The sequence below is a fragment of the Gymnoscopelus microlampas genome (assembly GCF_963454915.1).
Source record: "Gymnoscopelus microlampas genome assembly, chromosome: 11".
Classification (NCBI taxonomy): Eukaryota; Metazoa; Chordata; class Actinopteri; order Myctophiformes; family Myctophidae; genus Gymnoscopelus; species Gymnoscopelus microlampas.
Genome location: NC_139948.1, coordinates 44,986,508 through 45,010,384, shown reverse-complemented (window position 1 = coordinate 45,010,384; position 23,877 = coordinate 44,986,508). Strand labels below are relative to the sequence as shown.

The 23,877-nt window shown below is 43.3% G+C and overlaps 1 protein-coding gene across 3 annotated transcripts in view; it reads right to left on the bottom strand.

The window, feature by feature from the left end:
* Positions 1–585: 585 nt before the first annotated feature.
* Positions 586–23,877, bottom strand: part of csnk1da (casein kinase 1, delta a) — a 43,310-nt gene continuing 20,018 nt past the window's right edge. Inside the window, exons 3-10 of one of the 3 annotated variants that reach the window (XR_014601870.1) lie at positions 16,979–17,127; positions 14,818–15,046; positions 13,211–13,381; positions 12,250–12,398; positions 11,461–11,647; positions 10,577–10,689; positions 9,481–9,563; positions 586–4,748 (exon numbers count right to left, since the gene is read on the bottom strand). Coding sequence is in view for 1 of the 3 variants with exons in the window: in XM_084072905.1 (XP_083929031.1) it covers positions 4,698–4,748; positions 10,577–10,689; positions 11,461–11,647; positions 12,250–12,398; positions 13,211–13,381; positions 14,818–15,046; positions 16,979–17,127 (1,049 nt within the window). In the remaining 2 variants the exon portion in view is untranslated. The remainder of the gene's footprint in view (positions 4,749–9,480; positions 9,564–10,576; positions 10,690–11,460; positions 11,648–12,249; positions 12,399–13,210; positions 13,382–14,817; positions 15,047–16,978; positions 17,128–23,877) is intronic. The other 2 variants (XR_014601871.1, XM_084072905.1) reach the window with 2 other exon arrangements.

Genomic DNA, 23,877 nt, shown 5'->3' with positions numbered 1-23,877 from the left:
GAAAACATTTGTGAATGCCAAAATCTCTTAAAAAACTTCTTAAGTGGGTCTAAGAACAAATGTGTTCGTAAGTACGGTTCATGAATCGGGCCCAATGCTCTCATCAACCTAATTCATACAGTCATGCTCATTTCAGCAAGCGCTGAAATGAGCATGGAATGGCTTATCTGATGGAATGGCTTTTTTGTTTATCTATATCTTTACGTTGTTGATCAACAATCCCATGTTTATTTACAGGCAGTTCTGGGGCATAAATATATATATTTGGGGGAAATGCGTCACGGCAATACATGGAATATTTAATTAAAATGTTTTAGGTATTCCACAGTGACGCAACAGGGCAACAATCTTATTTCTTATCTTATTTCTAATAAGACGTAATGGACAGCACAACAGCACAACTATTAACAGTAGGTTTGATAGAGACTTCCGGGTCACAGAATGGAGTAGTCGCACTTTTGCCTCGCCGGCACTCCCGCAATTTATCATTATACTTTTAAAGCCTCTTTTGCTACGTTCAGTTGAGATAAACAGTAGGTTAACTTAATATATATTAACATAGCACATAAATATGAAACACCCAACTGTGTTTATTTATAATTTATTTACACAAAATACACAAATACAGTGGCATTACAAATGAAGTCTTTACGGTAAAATGTGGGGTGGAGGAGGGAGACAACATTTAATCCAAGAGTCCACAGTGAAGAAGAGATGCATTGTGGGAGTCGTGACCGTCTCCACTGCACGGATAAAATGCAAAAAAATGAAATAAAATAAAAATAATCACTTAAACCCCAGCATCCGTATTGTGGGGAAAGCTTTGGCCGAAAATAGCAGACGATCGGCTATTTTCAGCGAAAGCTTTTCCCCACAAGTAACAGAAAACAGAAGAGACACTATTATAGAGCCCTGAGGTACCCCGGAGGCCAACCATATGGGGGTTTAAGTGGTTAAAGAACAGTGTGACGCAGACGTGTGAGTCACTGAACCCAGCAGACTTCATCATGAGAGAAAGATAAAGAGAAATAAGTTAAGCTTTTTTTTTTTTTTCCTTTTCTATACATACAAGGGGGGGAAAAAAAGGGAAGAACTACAATGAAGTAAAGCATTCACGACCCTCTCCGTACATGATCGTCATGAAATCATCAGGAGGATAACATGATCATTATGAAATCGTACTACACACACAGCCAAGAAGATAAAATGCAACATTTTGGCCAAAAGGAGGCACCTCGTATGTACACAAGAAGTGAAAAGTAAAAATAAAAAAAGAGAAATCACCACTACAACCCTTTGTTCCCCACACCCCCCCCCCCCCCCCCTTTCTACAGAACCAGGCCTACAGTACATGTACAGTATAAAACAAACCGTTCTACCACACTGAGTGACACGCCTAAGCAAATATTTACGTCCTGAAATCTCCGCTCGGGAGGAAGCGCGATGCCTCTGTAAAAGTCCTTTTTTTTCCCTTCTCTCTCTTCTTTTTCTTTTTGGTGACAGGTGGTACAGACAGTGCTGTCCCAGTTCCAATGACTGGCGGACAAAGTGTCTGGTGGTGATATATAAAAAAAGGAGGACAGGGGGGGGGGGGCTGTGCTGCGTCCTGTGCGTTGCTGCCCCGTAGCACCAGTTATTAAATCCGTCAGGTTCTGTTGTGTGTGAACCACCCAACCCCAACTCTGCCCTCATCGATGACTCCTTTTCAATGTTTAAACACCTTTAAGACCTGGAACGCACATCTGTGTCACTTCAAGATTTCTTTGGCTATTCAAAAATAGCAGATATACAAGCTCATAGCGCGGCACCGAGTGCCGCGCTATGAGCTTGTAGATCTGCTATTTTTGAAAAATCATGAAAAAAATATTTTTCGATTTTTTTTTTCAAAAACTGTTTTTTTTTTTTTAAAGAATCACCTCAGGTCTTAATGGGTGAAACACCTACGTTATGTGTCCGTGCATATACAAAAGAAACGGACAAAAGACAATCCAAAATGCCATCTAGACTCCAAACAGGCTGCAGGATGGCCTTTTATAGTGGTTAGAGACAGTCCTGTACCCGGGGAGGCCGCAGGTTTCAAACCTCCAAAAAGAGAGGTTCCTGTCGAAAAGCATCAATTCACTGTTGGCTACCAATGTTAACCGGATGCGGGGGAAAAATCGTTCTGAACAGCCGTGCAGAGAGAGAGTCCGACGGGGTTTAAAGTGTGGTCAGGGGAGGCAGGAGAGGGAGTTTCTCAACAACTGATAATAAAATTCAAAAGGTCCTCTGCTTCATGAGCTCCGTCTTTGTTTGTTTTTTCCTTCTTCTATACACTAAGGCAGACCTACAATGCCATTTTACACAGAAGACACACACACACACACACACACACACACACACACACACACAAAAATAATACTAAAAAACAGGCTAAACACCCCAAGTCCTATAATTCGTACAATGTGACAAATCTACGCTCCAGGATTTTAAACCCATTAAGACCTGGAACGCATCTGTGTCACTTTAGATTTCCTTGGCTATTCAAAAATAGCAGATATACAAGCTCATAGCGCGGCACCTTGTAGATCTGCTATTTTGGGGAAAATCGTGAAAATAAATTTGTAATATTTTTTTCCGAAAAACTGTTAGGATTTAGAAAATGTTTAGAAGTTAAAATATGGAGATAAGAGGTTTCCACCCGACGGCAACGATATTTTTCAGAAAACGGTTATGATGTTTTTTTTTTTTTAACCTGCCTCAAGTCTTAAGGGGTTAATTCACAGATCGCCCCTGTCGGCACACGGTGACCTGAAGAGAGAGAGACGACGCAACTACGGCTACTGTGTTTCCATTCAACGGTCGAAGACTAAAAATAACTAAAAAAAGGAAATTTTGCGTGCTAGACAAACATTTAAAATAAGATGCTCCTACGGGTGTGTCCAGTCCACCAATACACATTGACACACACCGTGGCAATCGTTTATGTGTAGGCGGGCTATCGGAGGTCTCCAGAGCCACACAACACATTGGTATGTGTCATGTCAGATTCTCATTATCTCCTTAAAAATACGACGATAGGATTCAGGTTAAAAAACAAAATCAGCAAAATTGCCTTTTAATTACAAAAAAAAGTAGAGCAAATTAAAATGAAAAGAAATATCAAAGCGTTTAGCAGAGATTTGCTGTTCTCATCTTGTCCCTCTTCTTCTGACTCAGTACTTTACAAATTCACATAAAACATAGGGAAACATAGTTAATGCAGTGGGGAAAAAGCACAGTCCAAGCCTTGCTCACGGGCCAGACACCCGAGGCAAAGCCCTCTACCTGACAAATGTTTTAAAAACACACAATATCCCACTTAAAAAACACCAGGAACCGTCCTCCTTGTAAACACAAAGCATAAACGCACCTTTTCTCAAAGAAAAAAGGAAAACTCAAACCCATCTTTTTTTTCTTCAAAACAGCCAATAGGCTCTATGCACAGCAGCCATATTGGAAAGAAATTGGGCCTCTTCTTACTTCCTTCACAGGTTTTGCCAATGATACTAATGAAGGCTTTTACGGTGGTTCTCAAACTTTTAATTTCAAGGACCCCCATAACTCTGAGAGTGTACACACCTTTTAAAATGCACAATATCAGCACCCTGACTCTGTTTGACCAGAATGGAACAGAGCCTTCATTAGTATCATTGGTAACACCTGTGAAGGAAGTAAGAAGAGGCCCAATTTCTCTCCAAAATGGCTGCTGTGCATAGAGCCTATTGGGCAATTGGTGGAGTGTAGGTTTTCTCCAGTTGCACCGTCTTGGCTCTTAAGTCTGCGCATCTCCTCGTAGTTCTCTTTAAAAAACGATTATGACAAAATCAATCCCACTCGTGCTTACTAGCTTTCAAAGACAATAGAAGTGACATTCTCCATTTAGAAAGAAAAAGTCAACAAACATCAAGTAAAGTCAAGAGAATGCGGGGAGGAGGTTCAGACGGGGTGTTAAGTTGTCGAAATCACAAAAATATAACAAGACCGAAACAACCCCCCCCCCCCCCCCCCAGAAAAACTAAACAAATTAAGACATGAGAGAGAAGGAGAACAGGAATTAATGGCTTTTTTTTTGCCGACCGACGCCGTTCAACGTTTATCTTTCTGGTTTACTGTCGGGCAGGCGGCGGGGTGGGGGTGGGGGGGGGGGGGGAGGGGTGGGGGTGGGGGGGGGGGGGGAATAGGGGATGGGGGGGCAGTGTGTGCTGGTGGTGGTTGAGTCAACCGAACTCGAACCCCCCCTTCCGCCTCTTTCCTTCCCCATCACGAGACCCGCTCTTCCTCTATCAAAGGGAACAAGGGGGCGTGGACAAACTCTTGTGCAGGAGTGAGTGTGTGTGTGTGTGTGTGTGCATGCATGCGTGTGTGCATGCGCGCGCGTGTGTGTGTGTGTGTGTGTGTGTGCCCACCGTTACGACGTCGAGCCTTTTGGCTCAAGCTGACGGCAGCGGGGTTTGCGCCAACGCTTTCCAATTAAAATGATTAGCCGGGCACCAGTGTGGATGCTTGTGCAGTTGGTGGTGCTTTCAGAGGTCCTGTGTGTATGTGTGTGTGTGTGTGTGTGTGTGTGTGTGTGTGTGTGTGTGTGTGTGTGTGTGTGTGTGTGTGTGTGTGTGGTGTGGTGCGGGCTGTGGTGTGTGGAGCCCCTCTGTTGTTGTTGTTGTTGGGAGAGGAGCCGCTCATCGTGGGGCTGCAGACTGGAGGCCGCTGGGCGTGACGCGAGACAACCCCTGAAAGACAAGACGGTGACAAACGGATAAGAAGAATTAAATGGATTGGTTCTAAAAAAAAAAAGGGGGGGGGGGGGAGAAGCCATGCTACATGAATACACTCACACATGTTTCTGTCATCTCTTGGGGGAGTCGTTCCTAATTTAACTCCCATTAAGACCTGGAACGCATCTTGTGTGACTTTAGTAGTTCTTTGGCTATTCAAAAATAGCAGATATACAAGCTCTGCTATTTTTGAAAAATATTGAAAAAAATATTTTTTGATTTTTTTTTTCAAAAAAATGCTTTTTAGAAAACATTTTTAAGGATGGCCTCAGGTCTTAATGGGTTAACAGCCAACGAATAGTGAAAAGCTCTAAATGGGGGACGCCAGCGTGAAAGTGGTTAAGGACGCTGTACAAAATACAAGAGGGACTGGGGTGGGAGGGGTCGACGACGCTCAATGCTCAACAATATACCAAATCAACTCCCTTCCTGGAATTCATTCATTCACGGGTTATAGCCACAGCTACAACGCACAGACAGATGGAGACCCACCCCCGTCATAATAACATTCACCACAGGGGGGTTCAATTCCACATTTGCAGCTCATTTTCCCCTGGTCTGTCTGTCTGTAGTGGCATGGCTGGGTTATGCAAAGCAGATCTTAATTATTCAAACATTATTCATGAGCCGAGCCCTCGTCAGGCCGCAGACAAAGACCTCGAATCGTTTGTGTGTGGAGTCAATCAGAGCCTCAGGTGAGATCAGGATGCAATGGCACCACAAGAGAGAAAATATCACCCCCCTCTATTAATCACACGAACACTACCATTACTGTTCTTGGGCGTGTCGTTAAAGGTGAACATTCGTCCCAAAATTGCAGATCTACAAGCTCAGAGTGCGTCGCATTGTGAGCTTGTAGAGGCGGCGAAGAGATTTGGTGTAGAGGGAAGGAGGAGGGGATGGAGTATAGGCCCTTGGGGGGGACCCTGGTCAACGAAGTATATAGGGTACACATTAATATGTTTGTGTATTTCTACCACTTCATCTAAAAGCTTCCAGTTGCGTTCTTTCTATGTATCATGTTTAGATATTGATTTGTCACTTCCAGCATACCTGATACAGTATACTGTATATAGATATAAACGTGGGGCGTATTTTGTACACTCGCTACAAAACATTCAAATAGTCTTTCTGGCAGCCTGGGGGCTTTACTCCAGATATTAAAATGTGCTCTGCTTTCCAAATAATGGGACATTAACAACCCATTAAGACCTGGAACTGTGTCATTTTTAGATTTGAGCTAAAAAGCATTATTTTACACTTTGGGCTATTCAAAAATAGCATATATACAAGCACCGAGTGCCGCGCTTGTAGATCTGCTATTTTTGAAAAATCGTGAAAATGTGTGAAAATCTTTGAATATATATATATTTTAAAGCGAACATTTTTAACTCAGATCTTCGCTTCTGGGGGTCCCTGGAACAACATATTTTGATGGGGGTCCGCAGCCAAAAACATATAATTTTGGGGGTCCTTGACATGAAAAAGATTGAGCACCACTGATATAGAAACATACATTTTTCAGAAAACTGTTGAGATTTAGGAGACATGTAGAATCGGCTTCAGGTCTCAATGGGTTAATGTATTTTTTTCTTTCTTCTTTTTTTGTCATTTAATGCCCTCAGAGAGAGGCGAGGTGAAATAGGTGAAAATAGCCAATAGACAATCGCAACGCATCGTGAGCTTGTAGATCTGCTATTTTCACCATTTCAGAAAAAACGTCCTTCCATCCTGACAAATGGACACCCAAGGTTTCCACCTTGACGGCGATGTGTGTTCAGTAGGGCCTTGTGGCCGTCGGTGGCTACACCAAAACGCAAGCTGCGTGCAGTGACGTCAACTCTAGCCTGGTCACCTTCCAAATCTGTTGAATAGAGAATTCTGTACATGCTCTACAGCATTGGTTCTCAAAGTGGGGACCCCCAGGGGTACTTGAGGGAGTTCCAGGGGGTCCCCAGCTAAATGATAGATTAGGCACCAAATGGACCCTTATGGGTCTGTAACTCTGAGAGTGTACAAATGGAACCAAATGGGAGTTAAATTGACATAGATTTTACAATATAAATTGCGGTCCAAGTGATAGAAATGCCATTAAATGGGGGTCTGTAGCCCTAATGCATGTCAAACTGGGGGTGCTTGAAATTAAAATGGTCGAGAATCACTGCTAGAGCCGTAAAAAAAATCTTCTCTTATGGGGGTCCCTGGCATATCTTTTGAAATGGGGGTCCGCAGGCTAATAAGTGTCAATTTGGGGGTCCTTGGCACGAAAAAGTTTGAGAACCACTGCTCTACAGTTCAGGCTACGGGTGTAGCATGGGGCAATTGACCAATCGAGTACCACCGAATCAACAAAATGAGTAAAATACCACTTAGCAATTTGCTATTTGATTTGGCTTCGTCCGAGATGGGGAAGGGACAAAAAGAGCAGGTACAACACCAGTCCATGAGGTGGCACTGTTTCCATATTGTATGCTAGTACCTTCCCTGGGCTCTGTCTGTAGCACAATGGCCATATCTGCCTATTTTAAACACAAGTAAGACGCGCAAACGCTGGAAGCGAACGCAGCTCGAAATTATTGTGTATTTACGGACTGTGTGTGTGTGTGTGTGTGTTTTGACTGTAGCTGCACTCTGGCGCACTCTGTTGGCCGCACCCAGGCAGTGCACTGCACACAGACAGACAGACAGACAGACACACAAGCCGAGCAGACTTTCATAGTAAGCTCCACTTGCTTCCGCGTTCGCAACAATGAAAAAGAAGATCATGTCGTGTCCAAACGTTCTGTCAGACAAAGATGATTTACAGTTGAAAATATGTCACTTTTGATCAAGGATCAAGTTTAAGGACCGCGCAATCAGGTTTTATGGGCCCGATATACTGATCAATCGGTGGGCGATCAATTATCGGAGCATCCATAATGACGTTTGGACAGACGCCATGTCATCATCCACTGATACACATGATGACACAAGCAGCAGTAGAGTCTACTACTTAACTACTTCAGCCATTAAGATATTTTGGAAAAAAAACGAATCCTCAATTTCTAAAATATCATCCCTGTCGGGCGGGACACCTCTGACCGACTGTTACTTTTCAGGATTCAAATTCAAAAACCTTAAGAAGTAGCAGATCTACATGCTCAAAGCGCGTCGCGAGAGCTGGTGCTTTTGATTCTTTTGTGCGACCCTGCAGTATGATTGAGTATTAACCCATTGAGACCTGAAGCCGGTTCTACATGTCTCCTAAATCTCAACAGTATTCTGAAAAAAACGTATGTTTCTATATCAGTGGTTCTCAATCTTTTTCATGTCAAGGACCCCCAAAAAATGTATTTGGCCGCCGACCCCCATCAAAATATTTTGTTCCAGGGACCCCCCAGAGGCAACGATTTGAGTTAAAAATGTTCGCTTTGAAAATATATATATATATATTCAAAGATTTGCACACATTTTCACGATTTTTCAAAAATAGCAGATCTACAAGCTCGTAGCGCGGCACTCGGTGCCGCGCTACAAGCTTGTAGATCTGCTATTTTTGAATAGCCCAAAGTGTAAAATAATGCTTTTTTAGCTCAAATCTGAAAATGACAGTTCCAGGTCTTAATGGGTTAAATAACGAAAAAACACAAATAGCGGTTTCTGCCCCGACAGAAAGGCTATATAATGCTACTTTCGTACAACAGCCAGATTCAATCTCCTGCTACTGGCATACAAAAAGAGGTTTCTAACCGCCCCACAGCACAGGCTTTCACTCTGCCTGGAATAGACCTGGGTTCTAAGAATAGAACATACGTGAATGAGAAATCATATATGGGCAAGTTCTCATAGCTCTGCAGCTACTACCACCGCATTTCATGACACAGCTCAAGGGCCAGAGGTTCTCAGAAGTGGGGTCCGACCACGGACCCCCCTGGGGGTCCTCCTTGAAGGGGGGTTTCCAGGGGATCCCCCAGCAAAATGTGTTAATACTAGTCCATACCCGGGCGGGAATGTACGCACTTAAAAGTTATTTGCAGACTTTGGGTTATGCGCTGTATTAGCCTTGATACAAGACTGTCATATTTGATATATCATTACTATGACAGATGACCGTCTTGATTCAAGGCTAGTGCTGTATAACAGTGGTTTTCAACCTTTTTCATGCCAGGGACCCCTAAATTGATATACATTTTGGCCTGCGGACCACCATCTGAAAATGTTTTGTGCCAGGGACTCCCAGAAGCAAAGATTTGAGTTAAAAATGTTCTTTGAAAAAATTAACCCTAACCCTAACCCTAACCCAGTTCTCGTTTTTGCAACTATACCTAACCTTAACCCTAACCTCAGTAAAACTATGCCTAAACCTAACCCTAACCCTGACCTCAGTAAGACTATGCCTGCCAGGGAGCCAATCAGACAGGTAAGGCGGGTCTATATCCTGGAGCGTTGGTGGGATCCATAATCAGGCATCAATGTCGGGTAAACAACACGCTAACGCTGTTAGCACCAAGAGCTGACAGCCCGTAGCCCCGTAGCTAAGTCTAACCCGGGGACTGCCCCACTGGTTGGGACCGTGACAACAACATAGTACATCCCATAACCCTGGGGGAGCGTAACCGTGACAACAGACCCCGTGTTGGCCGTGCATGCTCAGTAAACCTCCAAACTCCGCAGAATTCACAAAAAAAACGTCTTTTAAACTGCTTACATTTGGGTGAAAAATGGCGTTCGTGAGTGTCTTCACATGGTAATGATCATATTCCCGTGTGTTCAGATCAATTGCTGAACCCACTGAGGAGAAAAACGTATAGCATCAAAATCTGTTTTAAGCACTTTAACCCCAATATACATATCGGCTATTAGAAATAAATGAATATTGCCATACGGTGGGCTCCCTAGCCCAAAATATTTTCAGATGGGTATCCACGGCCAAATACATAATATGAATTTTAGGATCCTTGACATGAAGCGTTTTTAGAACCGCTGCTTAAGGCCGCAGCATGTCGGGAAGTATCTGTGACAAAAAAAAAAAGAATCTCACTTCCTGTTTAGGGGAACAATGGGGAGAAGTGAGATTGACTGAGCACACAGGAACCATCGTTTAGCTGTTAAAACACAACATCTGTCGATTTGTAATAAGATAGAAAATGATAAATGAAGTAAACTTTGAGCATGAGGCTTTCGGTGCTAGGTACTGACTGTACGGCATTGTTCTCAAACCTTTTCATGTCAAGGACCCCCAAATTTGATATGCATTTGGCTGCGGACCTCCCATCTCAATAATATTTTGTGCCAGGGACCCCCAGAAGCAAAAAAATTGTGTTGAAAATGTTTGAATATATATATACATATTTTAAGCAAAGATTTGCAAAAAGTTCAAGATTCTTCAAAAAACAGCAGATCTACAAGCTCATAGCTATGACACGAAGTGACCCGCTATGAGCTTGTATATCTGCCATTTTTGAATAGCCAAAGTATAAAATATGGTTAAAGTGGTTAAAATGGTTGTGATGCTATATTAACTAATTATACTGGGGACCCCCCTCCTTTGTACATAATAGTGTTTTGCATTTGTTGATGACATGTATTATTGTGTTGATTTTTTTGTTGCTATGTTGATGAATTGAATACATAAAAGACCACAATGGAAAACAAGTCCCCAGGACCTTATTACGTCCTCCTTTTAGCCTTAATGTCTGACTGTGCCACATGCCGTTTACATTTCTGACTAATAAAGTATTCAATCAATGCATTGTTCAAGTATTCAATCAATCCCCCCTATAAAGACGGTGCCGTTGCGTTACCTGGGACGTGGACATGCGCGAGTCCTGCCGTCCCGTCAGGTCTGACGAGGAGATGTTGACGGGAGCGCCGCGATGCAGACGCATGGCCACCTTCCTCTGCTCTCTCTCCAGACCTGGTGGATGGAAATAAAGACGGTGCACAAGTTGGTGCACAAGGAAAAGAAGAAGAGAAAGATGTTAAAAGATGTACACCTATCCACCTGTTTCCTAAGGTTGTGTGTTTTCCACTTCCTGTCGATTTGAGCCAATGAAATCCAATGAAACTGGTCAGATGACCAATGATATCCAATGAAATCGACAGGAAGTGGACAACACACAGCCTAGGAAACAGGTGAATATATATCTATGTCTAATGGTTTTTGGGTGGACATTATCAGCCACTTTATCATGAACATTTTACAGTCCATCTACACATTATGTCGGATAAGACGGAACAGAATAGAATAGGATTTTTAATTGTTTTACCATCAGGACACAGTACATGAATCCATTAAAACCGGGAAAGCATCCTTGTAATTTTAGATTTTTGCGTTGACTATTAAAAAATAGCAGATAGACAAGCTCAGAGCGCATCACAAAGCAAGCTTGTATATCTGCAATTTTGAACTACTGATTTAGAGGGCATTTGTAGATTCGGCCTCATGTGAAGGGCCGTTCACACTGAGCACTATAACTGTAAGAATATAGTTTTAAAAATCGTCAAGTGGATGGCAGAGTTCTCACCAACTATAAAAAAAATAAAAATACAATGGTGAACTTTATAGTTATAGTGCGCTGGTGGACAAACACAATGTTGTATTGTATTAAGTTGTTACTGTCCGTTTTGTGATGCGTGTGTGTGTGTGTATGCATACTGTATGTGTGTGTACGTGTGTTCTCTGTACCGGTGTGTGAGGCGGGGTTGAGCGGCGACGGGGCCGCTGCATCCTGAGCCGCTCTGGGTCGTCCCGAGGCTGCGGGCGCGGCGAGGCCCCTGCTGGCCCCCGCCGCGGGGGTCCTACCGTGCCTCAGCCTCTCCTCTCGCTCCCTCCTCTCTGCATCCTCGACCGCCCGGGTGGCGCCCTGTGCACCCTGCGCGCGCGCGCACACACACACACACACACACACACACACACACACACACACACAGTAGATCCACGTTTTAGCTTTTGATGCCAAAGATATTTTTGCCACCACATTCTGATTATATATCATAATCTAGATTTTTGGTTGTTTCAGCATTTCATCTAATTCCATAAAAAAATATCCAGATTTATATGATTTTCCAAAAATAGATCCACAAGCTCACTTTCGCTATTTGTCGTACAACAAAGTATATATATATATATAAAAGTATATATATATATATATATATATTCAAAAATAGCAGATATACAAGCTCATAGCGCGGCACTCAGTGCCACGCTATGAGCTTGTATATCTGCTATTTTTGAATAGCCAAAGCTAAGCGGTTAAAATGATTGTGACGCTCTGTTAACTTAATTTCGCTGGGGACCCCCTGGTACTCCCTCAAGGACCACCGGTTGAAAACCACTGCTGTAAATGCAAGGTAACGCAAGGTAAACCAAGGTTTTGAAACTGAAAATCGTATCTCAAAACCAACAGCAAAAAAAAACCACGACAGAGCTGCAAAAACAAAACAATAAGTCCCCTTTTCGGGACTTTTAACTCACAAACTTGAGCATGTTCCAGTCAAAGACGTAGTCGTACGAGAAGCCCTGTCTGTGGAACAGATTCCTGAACAGCTGTCGCAGGTACGAGTAGTCTGGCTTGTCGTCGAACCGCAGAGAGCGGCAGAAGTTCAGGTACGTGGCGAACTCCGCTGTAGTGGGGAGAGAGAGAGAGAGAGAGAGAGACGGAGAGAGAGAGAGAGAGGTTGCCGTGTCATGTGGGTGTGGTGTTAACGCACTGGTTCTCAACCTATTGCATGTCAAGGGCCCCCAAAAATTGGCACATATCAAGCCCACAGACCCCCCATTTGAAAAGATATGCCAAGGACCCCCATAAGAGAAGATTTCTTTACGGCTAGAGCAGTGATTCTTACAACTAAAGCAGTGATTCTCCTCTACCATTTTAATTTCAAGGACCCCCGGTTTCATAGGCATTAGGCCAGGGACCCCCATTTGATACCATTTTGATCTCTGGGGAACACCCCCAAACATTGTAGCTATACACCATCATCAGCGTTAATTTAACTCTTGAGAGCGTACAAATGCTAGCGTTCCATTTGTATGCTCTCTGAGTTACAGACGCATAAGGGTCCATTTGGTTCCTATAACTATGAATCATTTGACTAGGGACCCCCGGGAACCCCCGAGGCTCCTCGGACCCCACTTTGAGAACCCCTGTGTTAACCCATTAAGACCTGAGGCCGATTCAAAAACAATTCTAAATCCTAACAGTTTTTTGAAAATAATGTGAAAAATATTTTTTCACAGTTTTTCAAAAATAGCAGATCTACAAGCTCACAAGCTTGTAGATCTGCTATTTTTGAATAGCTAAAGAATTCTAAAATTACACAGATGCGTTCCAGGTCTCAATGGGTTAACCTGTGTATAGAATTACACTGAATCCAACGGCAACAGCGACAACATTTGAATGTTTTGTTGAATTGTTGAGCAAGCAGCAACATACATGGGTATCCCTTGCAGAGCACTTCGATGGGCGTGGACATTTTCTTCTCGCTGATGCGCTCGTACTTCTGCCTCTTGGTGGCGGCCTTGAGGCCCTGCCAGGGCAGAGAGCCCAGGTTGAAGTACATGAGGACGTAGCCCAGGGACTCCAGGTCGTCTCGTCTGGACTGCTCTGTGGACACACACAAGACACGGACACGTATTTAAGTGGAAGAATGATGAGGGTCGACTCCTTTGTTTGTGTTCTCTGCATTTAGATGCGTTTAGAACAGTGGTTTTCAACCAGTGGTCCTTGGGGGACCACCAGTGGTCCTTGGCGGGCTACCAGGGGGTCCCCAGCTAAATTAGTTAACATAGCCTCAGAATCGTTTTAACCACTTGGCTTTGGCTATTCAAAAATAGCAGATCTACAAGCTCATAGCGCGGCACCGAGTGCCGCGCTATGAGCTCGTAGATCTGCTATTTTGGAAAAATCTTGAAAAATGTGTGCAAATCTTGCACAATACATTTTCAGATGGTGGTCCGTGGCCAAATGTATATCAATATAGGGGTCCCCTGGCATGAAAAAGGTTGAAAACCACTGGTTTAGAATAGTGATTTCCAACATTCATTTGAAGACATTGCAAGGCATAGTTACACGGCACGCTAGCTAGCTAGCTAGCTGGATACATCCATAAACAGACTATTCTATTTCATATCACACAGTTCTATGAGGAATGGGAGACGCACTGGATTTCCACTCCATCCGAATGTGACTCCCCCAAGCCACCCCCGGAGGTGCATCTGAGATGCATTTACACCTCCATCTATAACACCCTTTAGCTTTTAGCTTCCCGATCCCATGAGGTAGACAGACGCATGTTAACACCAGGTGGAAAAGAGGCTCGCGGTCAGGGTTGCCATGTCCGCTTATTATAAGCGACTTTGGGCTTGTTTTTCCTGCAGAGTTGCTTGTAAATATTGGTAGTTGTGAGTTGCGTCTTTTTGGGCTGGTTTCTAAAGTGTAGTTGCTTATTTGGGCTTACCTTCCTAAATGTTGTTTAAACCAGTGGTCCAAGGACCCTCAAATTAACATGTATTTGTCTGCGGACCCCCTATTTTCAAATAGCCGATGTATGTATACGCTTAAAGTGCTCATGTGGCCTATTGTCGCTTCTTTTGGGCTCGTTTTCAAAGACCTGGTTGCTTATTTATCTTGCAAAAATCTGGCAACACTGGTCACGGTGTGCGCGTGTGCAGTGTTGCCAGATTCTGTGAGAGAAACAAGCAACCGGGTCTAGGAAAACCAGCCCAAAAAGAAGCGACTATGGGCCAACATGAGCACTTTAAACATATACATCAGCCATTTGAAAATAGCAGATCTACAAGCTCACAACGCGTCGCATCGCGACGCGTTGTGAGCTTGTAGATCGGCTATTTTCAAAATAAAATCTTGCGGGGGAAAATTATAATAAGCAGATCTGGCAACCCTGTGAGTGAGTGAGTGTGAGTGTGAGTGTGAGTGTGTGTGTGTGTGTGTGTGTGTGTGTGTGTGTGTGTGTGTGTGTGTGTGTGTGTGTGTGAGTGAGTGAGTGAGCGTGTGTGTGTGTGTGTGTGTGTGTGTGTTACCTATGCCCAGGTGTGTGTTGATGGAGGCGTAGCGGGCGGTTCCCGTGAGGTTCTTGTTCTCGCGGTAGGGGATGTGCTGGTGCGTGCGCGCGTCGCGGTACTTCTTGGCCAGGCCGAAGTCGATGATGTAGACCAGGTTGCCCTTCTTGCCCAGGCCCATCAGGAAGTTGTCCGGCTTCACGTCTCGATGGATGAAGTTCTTGGAGTGGATGTACTCGATGCGGCTGATCTGGAGGACGGGGTGGAGGAAACGGTGGAGAGGAGCACGACTGAGATCAATGCCATTTAAATCTATTAAATCAGTGGTTGGGGACCACCAGTGGTCCTTGGGGAGCTACCAGGGGGTCCCCAACTAAATTAGTTAACATAGCCTCCGAATCGTTTTAACCACTTAGCTTTGGCTATTCAAAAATAGCAGATATACAAGCTCATAGCGCGGCACCAAGTGCAGTGCTATGAGCTTGTAGATCTGCTATTTTTGAAAAATCTTGAAAATGTCTGCATATCTTTGAATATATTAATTTTTCAAAGAGAACATTTTTAACTAAAATCTTTGCTTCTGGGGGTCCCTGGCACAATACATTTTCAGATGGTGGTCCGCGGCCAAATGTATATCAATTAAGGGGTCCCTGGTATGAAAAAGGTTGTAAACCACTGTATTAAATGTTTCATAGGCCTAAGAATACCAACTCCACAGGTGATCCTTCATTATTTTATTTTTTTTCTTGGAAACTGAAAATAATAACGATAATAAATTAAAATGAAATAAATGGAAAACATTATTGAGAAAACATGGCCCCAACACGTACAAGGTTCAGTCACCAGCACCAAGGACGGGTGTTTTCGATGAATCAATCATGGTTCAAATTAGAGTTTGAAGTTACATTGGGTTTGTATAAGAAGGGGGCGTGTCTGGAAAAAATGAATATCAAATCTCTAAATACTGAATCAAGCAAATTAAAAACTGTCTGGGATGCCCACAAAAGCCTGATTAGGTGTTAAAATGACCCCACACATGTTCGAAAGTGAAATATCCCTTTAAACCCGATGATAGAATTTGACCATTTTCATTTTGAAGAAAAAAAACTAAAATGGGTGGGAAGGACATTAAAAAAAAAAACGTGTCCTAGTCCACTGTGATGAAAGAGGTGATAGTTTAGACCAGCACAAAGCCCTCGAGTTAGGAAGTCCAAAGGCAGTTGGCCCGCCCCCACGCTAGACCCCGTTTTGTTGCCACCATCGCAAGAATGCTTGCTCAGGGGGTGGGACAATGTGGGGTCTGTGTTCTGTATGTAAAGTGTGTTGAGACAACTTGGTTGTGATTTGGCACTATTAATAAAAAACTGAGTTGAATTGCTTTACAACTAGAGTTGCTCCGATACCGATACCAGTATCGGAAAAGCTGGTTATCTGTATCGGTGAGTATGCCAGTCTATGCCAATCCGATACCACATCATTTTGTCACATGATGATATCTCATTTACGGTGAATGCTTCTGTTTACGTTGCACTGCCGTTTTATACTCTATATCTATTTTATACTTTATACTCTTACTGTACTATTTACATTATCATTTTACTAACTTGTAGCTGCACTTTAACCCATTAAGACTTGAGGTGATTCTTAAAAAAAATCGAAATCCTAACAGTTTTTGGAAAAAAACACAAAACTTTTTTTTCAAGATTTTTCAAAAATAGCAGATCTACAAGCTCATCATCATATTGTATATCTGCTATTTTTGAATAGCCAAAGAAATCTAAAGTGACACAAACGTTCCAGGTCTTAATGGGTTAACAATTGTTAATGGCATTTTTATTTATTCCTAAATCAGTGGTTCAGAAAACATTTTACATTTCAAAGACCCCCATAACTCTGAGAGTAACTCTCAGAGTTACAGACTCTCTGTAAGGGTCCATTTTGAACCCCCTCAAGGAACCCTGAGGGTCCCTGGACCCCACTTTTGTGTGTTTAAATTACACACTGGTATCGGATCGGTACTTGGTATCGACCGATAACGCAAGTTATGGGTATCGGAATCGGGAAGGAAAAAAATGGTATCGTTACATCTCTATTTACAACAGAGTTAAGTCTTGAAGGAGAACCCCCCCCCCCCCCCCCCCCCCCACCGCCCACCAGCGTTTCTCCCTGTGGGTTTTTTTACCATCTGGTCGGCCAGCAGCAGGACCGTCTTGAGGCTGAACTTGCGGGAGCAGAAGTTGAACAGGTCCTCCAGACTGGGCCCCAGCAGCTCCATCACCATGACGTTGTAGTCGCCTTCGGCTCCACACCACTTGATGGTCGGAATGCCCACTGTGGAAGAGAAGGAGCATTGTGGGAAGAGGAGTGATTCACTGTCAACTTTGTGGACGTTTTAGTCAATAAAAATGTGAGTCACCAACACACAAAGTGCGTTGACCGACGATGGAGGAACACCGTACGGACAGACAATCTGGGGGGTGCTTTCCATCTCCTGCTACAGGGATGTATAGAGAACTTGGATGGACTTTATCTCCATGTACTGATCATTACTCCAACTGATAGGAACTGAGATAAGTGTCCCTTTAACCACTTGAGTCCTATATACTTCAACATACGCCGACTATAGAATATGTAGTAGAGTTCTCAACGGGCCTGAAAATTAAGGCCTGGCCCTAACTGGGCCCGACTGGGCCGGCCCGAGGCTCGGCCCGAACCCGAGTATTACCGTCATGTTAGGCCCGAAAGCCCGAAAAACCCCGAGGGGAGAAAAAAAAGGAAAAAATAAAATAAAATGTATTTTTTATTTTTTTAATATTTTTTTAAAATTATTATTCTGTTCTGAATGTGTATTTATCTATTATGATGGCGCTGAAGGCGCTGACATTAACTTACACTGTGCTTATTTAAATTAAGTTAAATACTTGTATTTACGCTGGAGTGTCTCTGCGGGTTGTGAACGCTCCGCCAACCCCAACTGATACGTTCAAGATCTGACGACGTAAACATTGACACATGTGTAGTGTACTGCGTGTATGCACGTTCTCGCGCGTGGCTATATGGATTATGGAAAGCTCGCTCCTGCGTTCTTCAATTGATTTCTGAACAAACCTGACCACTGAATGTACCGCTATTGTTGAAGGCTGGTGTAGACCGACTTTATTTGCCGTGGGTTTTTGTACTGGAGTAGTCGAAGAAATCACTTTCACTTTCTGTTTCTTTTTCCTCGGTAGGTTTCACTGTTTTAAAATACTTGTGCACACTTTGCAGCTGTTGCACAGATATCTCTTGTATCCTCTCATTATGTTTGTGAGCTCCTAATTATTTTGTTTCCCCAAATTCGACTTGTAAACAAGCGGTGAATGAAATCACAAAACGCTCGTCCCAAAACACACTCGCCCCAGGTCTAATCCGGCGGCCTCTGTCCGCGAAATGAATGGGGGCAAGTGTGCTTTGGGGCGAGCGTTCCGGTTACCATCGGAACACTCGCCCAGAATCGTTTTTTTTTACTCTCTCTCGCTCTGCTGCCTGAGCCCTCCCTGAGCAGCACAGTGCAAGTTAACGCCAGCCAGTCAGCGCCATCTTCATAATAGATAAATACACATTCAGACAGAACAGAATTAAAACATATATTATTAAAAAAAAGAAAAAAAAAACATTTTTTTTTTTTTTCATTGAGCCCGACCGAGGCTCGGCCCGGCCCGACCAATTAGCATACTTTTGAGGCCCGGCTCGGCCCGAAAACGTCGGGTCGGGCCGGTTCGGGTTCGGGTAGCATTTGAGAACTCTAATATGTAGCCAAACTACAAACTCACAATGTGTCGCCTCGCCATGCGTTGTGAGCTTATAGATTGGCCGTTGTTGAACAATTTGAAAACACATTTTGAAAGCTTTAGATAATCTGCCCAAAATAAGAGACGCCAGCGTTAATGTGGTTAAATCCACCAACGTCTGTTGAATGCTATTCCCTGGTACTGCGTTTCTCTCTACGTCACCAAATTAGAATAGAGCATCATGAAACAAACTTTTTTCTTGTGTGCTTTTTCTTTTACCAAATGTAGTCGTTTTTGCCAATGAATTCCTCCCCACACACATTTCTGTGTCGTCACTGCTGTTGTATCCTTGTATCCCACTGACTCAACTGCCAGTGAGGACTTAGGAATACATGCAGTGATATCACCCCCCCCCCACCCCCGGCTTTCCTCCCCCAATTGCGTTCGCGTAGACCAGGGGTATTCAACTAGATTAGGCAGGGGGCCACAACTGTAAAATAATTTGGAGTTGGGGGCCACGTGCGAAATTTTTCGGGTCTAATTCGGGTCTAATTCAGTCTAATTCGGGTCTAATTCGGTTCTATTTGACCAATATAAATCAACCTTTTTTCGGGTCTAATTCGGTTCTATTTAAGGTTCTAAGTTAAGTTCCAATGAAAGATGGCCTTTCAAGAACTAATGAAGGATAAATAATTTGTACTGTTTTAACTTTGATAACATAAAAACGAACATATATTTACATAAATAATAATTATGAAAATTAAAAAAAAAAAAAAAATATATATTTTTATTTTTTTTTGAATATGGCCAGGGGCCACAAGGAAGCTCCTGGCGGGCCGCACGTGGCCCGCGGGCCGCGGGCCGCCAGTTGAATATCTATGGCGTAGACGCTCGACAAAGGCGGATGCACCTTGGTGGACTCAAACCCACAACCTCCGCGGTGGTGTGGAGGTGGGCAGGCACTTTACCACCGCGGCCACCCCGAGCGCCATCATCATGACACAAACCTGAATGAAAACGCTTCAATCATACAGATGGGACGCTGCACACAGAAGGCCAGCCAGCAGACAGACAGTTGTTTCAGTAACACCTGTGGTAGTGCTGTGCTGCTGATTATTACACGGACGGAGGCACATCTGGCGTTTCCTTCTCTACGGGCAACACACACCATTGTGTGTGCTGCTGTGCACTCACTGCTGTGTGTGTGTGTGTGTGTGTGTGTGTGTGTGTGTGTGTGTGTGTGTGTGTGTGTGTGTGTGTGTGTGTGTGTGTGTGTGTGTGTGTGTGTGTGTGTGTGTGTGTGTGTGTGAACGAACGGAAAACGCACAGCCAAATATATCTCCCAATTAGCATGGTTCAGTCTGCACGCTCCGGCTAATCCTGCCCTGTTGCCACACACACACACACACAAATAACCCATTAAGACCTGAGGCCATTCTTAAAAATGTTTTCTAAATCCTAACAGTTTTTTGGAGAAAAAAAATCGAAAACTATTTTTTTCAAGATTTTTCAAAAATAGCAGATCTACAAGCTCATAGCGCGGAGTGCCGCGCTATGAGCTTGTATATCTGCTATTTTTGAATAGCCAAAAGAAATCTAAAAGTGACACAGATGGGTTCCAGGTCTTAATGGGATAATACACACGGTTTGTGCACGGGTAATTATGCCCACACGCACATGCATTCACACTATCGCTGCTGGCTCTTGCACAAATACTCCGAAATAGACAAATTGTCCGCTCGGCGTATCGAGATGAGAAATTGTATTTATTTTTAGGGTCTGTGGGTCCGTGTGGAGTCTGTCTGTGGGCCAAATACGGCTGCTGCAACTAAATGTGATCACAAGCGGGCAAGGTGGCAGCTGCTCTGTGCTATTTAAAGGCTGCAAAAAAAACATATTTTTATTTGTATTCTTTTTTTTTGCACGATCACTCTCTGTTGTGCATGACCAGAGTTTCCCCATACATACATCAACTGTACTCGGAGAGTCGCTGACCTCGTATTACTGTATTTAACCACGGAAGACCTATTTTATACTTCAGCTAATGGAATGTAGCCAAATTAATCTCCTATTTTTGAAGGTTTTTGAAAAAAGAATAGGGAAAAAATTAAGTTTTAGGAAATGTAAAAAATATGTTTCCTATAATGCTCAAAATATGGATGCCAGGTTGTGGCTGATTGAACTACTTGCGTTGAGAGGAATTCAAGAGAACGTGGGACCTGTTTGGTGGGAAACACTGAAGACCACAGGGAATGGCCGGAATTTGGCAACATGTGTCATCACAGTTTTTACGGACAGCAAATTAACAGCAAATGTCTCCATATTGCCACGTTTTCGCTAAACTTTTAGTATCATACTTTTCTTTATCTTTATTATTGTGAACACAGGATAATAAAGTAAAATAATAATATTTTCAATATCATCAATGACATTGAATTCTTCATATTCCTCACATTTAAAAGACATCTATCCTAATAGAGAGGTTTTCATAAAACTTTGTTTAGAAAGCTACCTAGTACCTATCCATTTACCAAACCCAACATACGACAATTTAGAATGACAAAAATGACATTACCAGTAATCATTACTGCGATTCTGACAATTGTGCGATTCATCGCGCGGCCCCAAAGCTATGCTAACACGGTAGAAAACAGCTGCGGGCCCTGCGACTGTTAAGGCCATGATATCAAGCTAAACCGCGTATGCACAAAGTGTACACAGTACACACACACACACACACACACACACACACACACACACACACACGTCTAATCTATGAATAAACACTGAATATTCATAGTGTGGTGAGAGAGAGGAAAGATGGATGGATGGATGAGCCCCTGAAGCCCCCCTCCCCATAACCTTAGTCACTCAACACACACCGGGGGGGGGGGGGGGGGGTGAGAGAGAGAGAGAGAGGGAGAGGGAGAGAGAGAGAGAGAGAGGAGATGGAGGTAGGGCTGTCGCAACCGTGACATTTTATTTGAAGATTAATTGTCATACAAATAATTAATCATTAATTAATTAATTAATTATGTTTTTGCCATCGAGCATTGGAACATATCAATTAATGTTCCACTTCCAAGTCCTTCAGCGGGTGCTGTAATCCGGACAGGCCAGGGTCCACTAGGTTAACTCTGCAGTGGATGGACATTGGACACGTTGCCAAGGATTTGAACCTGTGACCTTTTAGTTACATGGTGGAATCACCGAGCGGCCGCCTTTGTGGTGGCCCCGCCCCCGTTGACACGCTTTATTTTATGTGTGTGCGTTTTATTGATCCACTCACACAGCAAAGAGGCCATTCTTTAATTAGCTGAGTAATAGGACACACACACACACACACACACACACACACACACACACACACACACACACACACACACACACACACACACACACACACACACACACCCCTGAGGCAATTATTAAAAATGTTTTCTAAATCCTAACAGTTTTTTGAAAGAAAATCGAAACATATTTTTTTCAAGATTTCTCAAAAATAGCAGATATACAAGCTCATAGCGCGGCACTCTGTGCCGCGCTATGAGCTTGTATATCTGCTATTTTTGAATAGCCAAAGAGATTTAAAGTGACACAGATGCGTTCCAGGTCTTGATGGGGTAACCGTAACCCTAAAAGCCTGAGTTATACTTAGTTGTAGTTATACCTAAAGTAGCCAATCTACAAGCTCACAAGGCGCCGCGCAACTCACGCTGTGAGCTTGGAAATCTGCTATTTTCGTATTAATCAGGCATAATAACTCCCAAACCAAAACGCCTAAACCTGACCTCAAAAGGCATCCTAGCCCAAACCCCTACCTCAATCCTTTCTTTACTCTATAGCAGTGGTTTTCAACCTTTTTTTTTCATCAAGGACCCCCAAATTGACGCATATTGGCCCACGGACCCCCATTTGAAAAGATATGCCAGGGGACTCAACCATTTTGATTTCTTGGGGGGTCTTAATCTACACTGTATTATCATCATTAGTGTTCGTTTAACTCTGAGAGTGTACAAATGTTTGTACATTTGTACACTCTCAGAGTTACAGACACATAAGGGTCAAATTGGTTTCTATAACTATTCATTTGGCTGGGGACCCCCTGGAACCCCTTCAAGGACCACTGGTGGTCCCCGGACCACTGGTTGAGAACCACTGCTCTATAGGGCTTGTAATCTGGCTCACGAGTGTCGCCGCTTCCTCTGAACTTTTCTCACCTGCAATGTCTAATGAAAAGTATTACATACCGGTAAGATAAAGTGCGGAGAAATTGAGACTACAGTGGAAACGAGGCAAAGTTATGAGTGAGTGAGAGTATGCAATGTATAAAAATAATTGATTTGAGCCTGAGGTGTTATAACCATTTTTCACGCAGTTATCAATTTGTCTTCTTCTGTCATTTGTTCTCTTTATTTTCACGTTAAAATTTGCAAAAACAATTCATGGTATTGTGTGGTGTGGTGGGGGATTTGAATAAATCAAATGTTAATCTTTCAAAGATTTGGCCCTACACGAAGAAAGATTTTTCCATCAGTTCACCATATTGAGTGTTCCACTTTTGATAGTTTTTTTTTTTGTCAGCCAGCGGCTGCGCAGTGCACTTATACAGTAGTACCACACGCCTAAACACAGGCAACACGATAACTAGAAAGGCACTCACATGGGGGTTAAAAATATGACCCATATATAAGAACAGTGCTAAATGTTGACCTGGCACTGTGACCTTGACCCTTTCCATCGATTTGAAATGAAACGCTGCACCACGATTGGACACAATGTGGCGTCAGTAAAAGAGAAGTAAATGCTGGAACGGCGACCACTTGCAATAAGGGAGGGAGTGACCTACATATCACACTTCCCAGACCCATCTCAAACAATGGCTGAAGACAAAGCAGAACTGTGGTCATTTATTACCTGACAAAAAATGCCTTTTGTTTACCACTTGAACCCCCAAGCATCCCTATTCTGGGGGGGAAGGTTTGCCAAAAAATAGCCGATCTACAAGCTCACAATGCGTTGCGTTGCAACGCGTTGTGAGCTTGTAGATCGGCTATTTTCGGCGAATCGATTTGTGTAGAGTGAAATAAGAGCGTACCAAATCGCTCTTTACAGGTGCGTTTTATCAAGTATAGAGGGTTTAAGACAAGCGGTACTGAATTTGCAGCTCAACAAAAGCCAATTCATCCTAGTGTATGACGGAGGACAATTTCACGATAAATTAAAATCTCCATAACGATTATTATAGTGGGTTTTTTTCCACGATAAACGATAATAAAGATGACCGTCCCATTCCTAAAAAGGGGCTGTG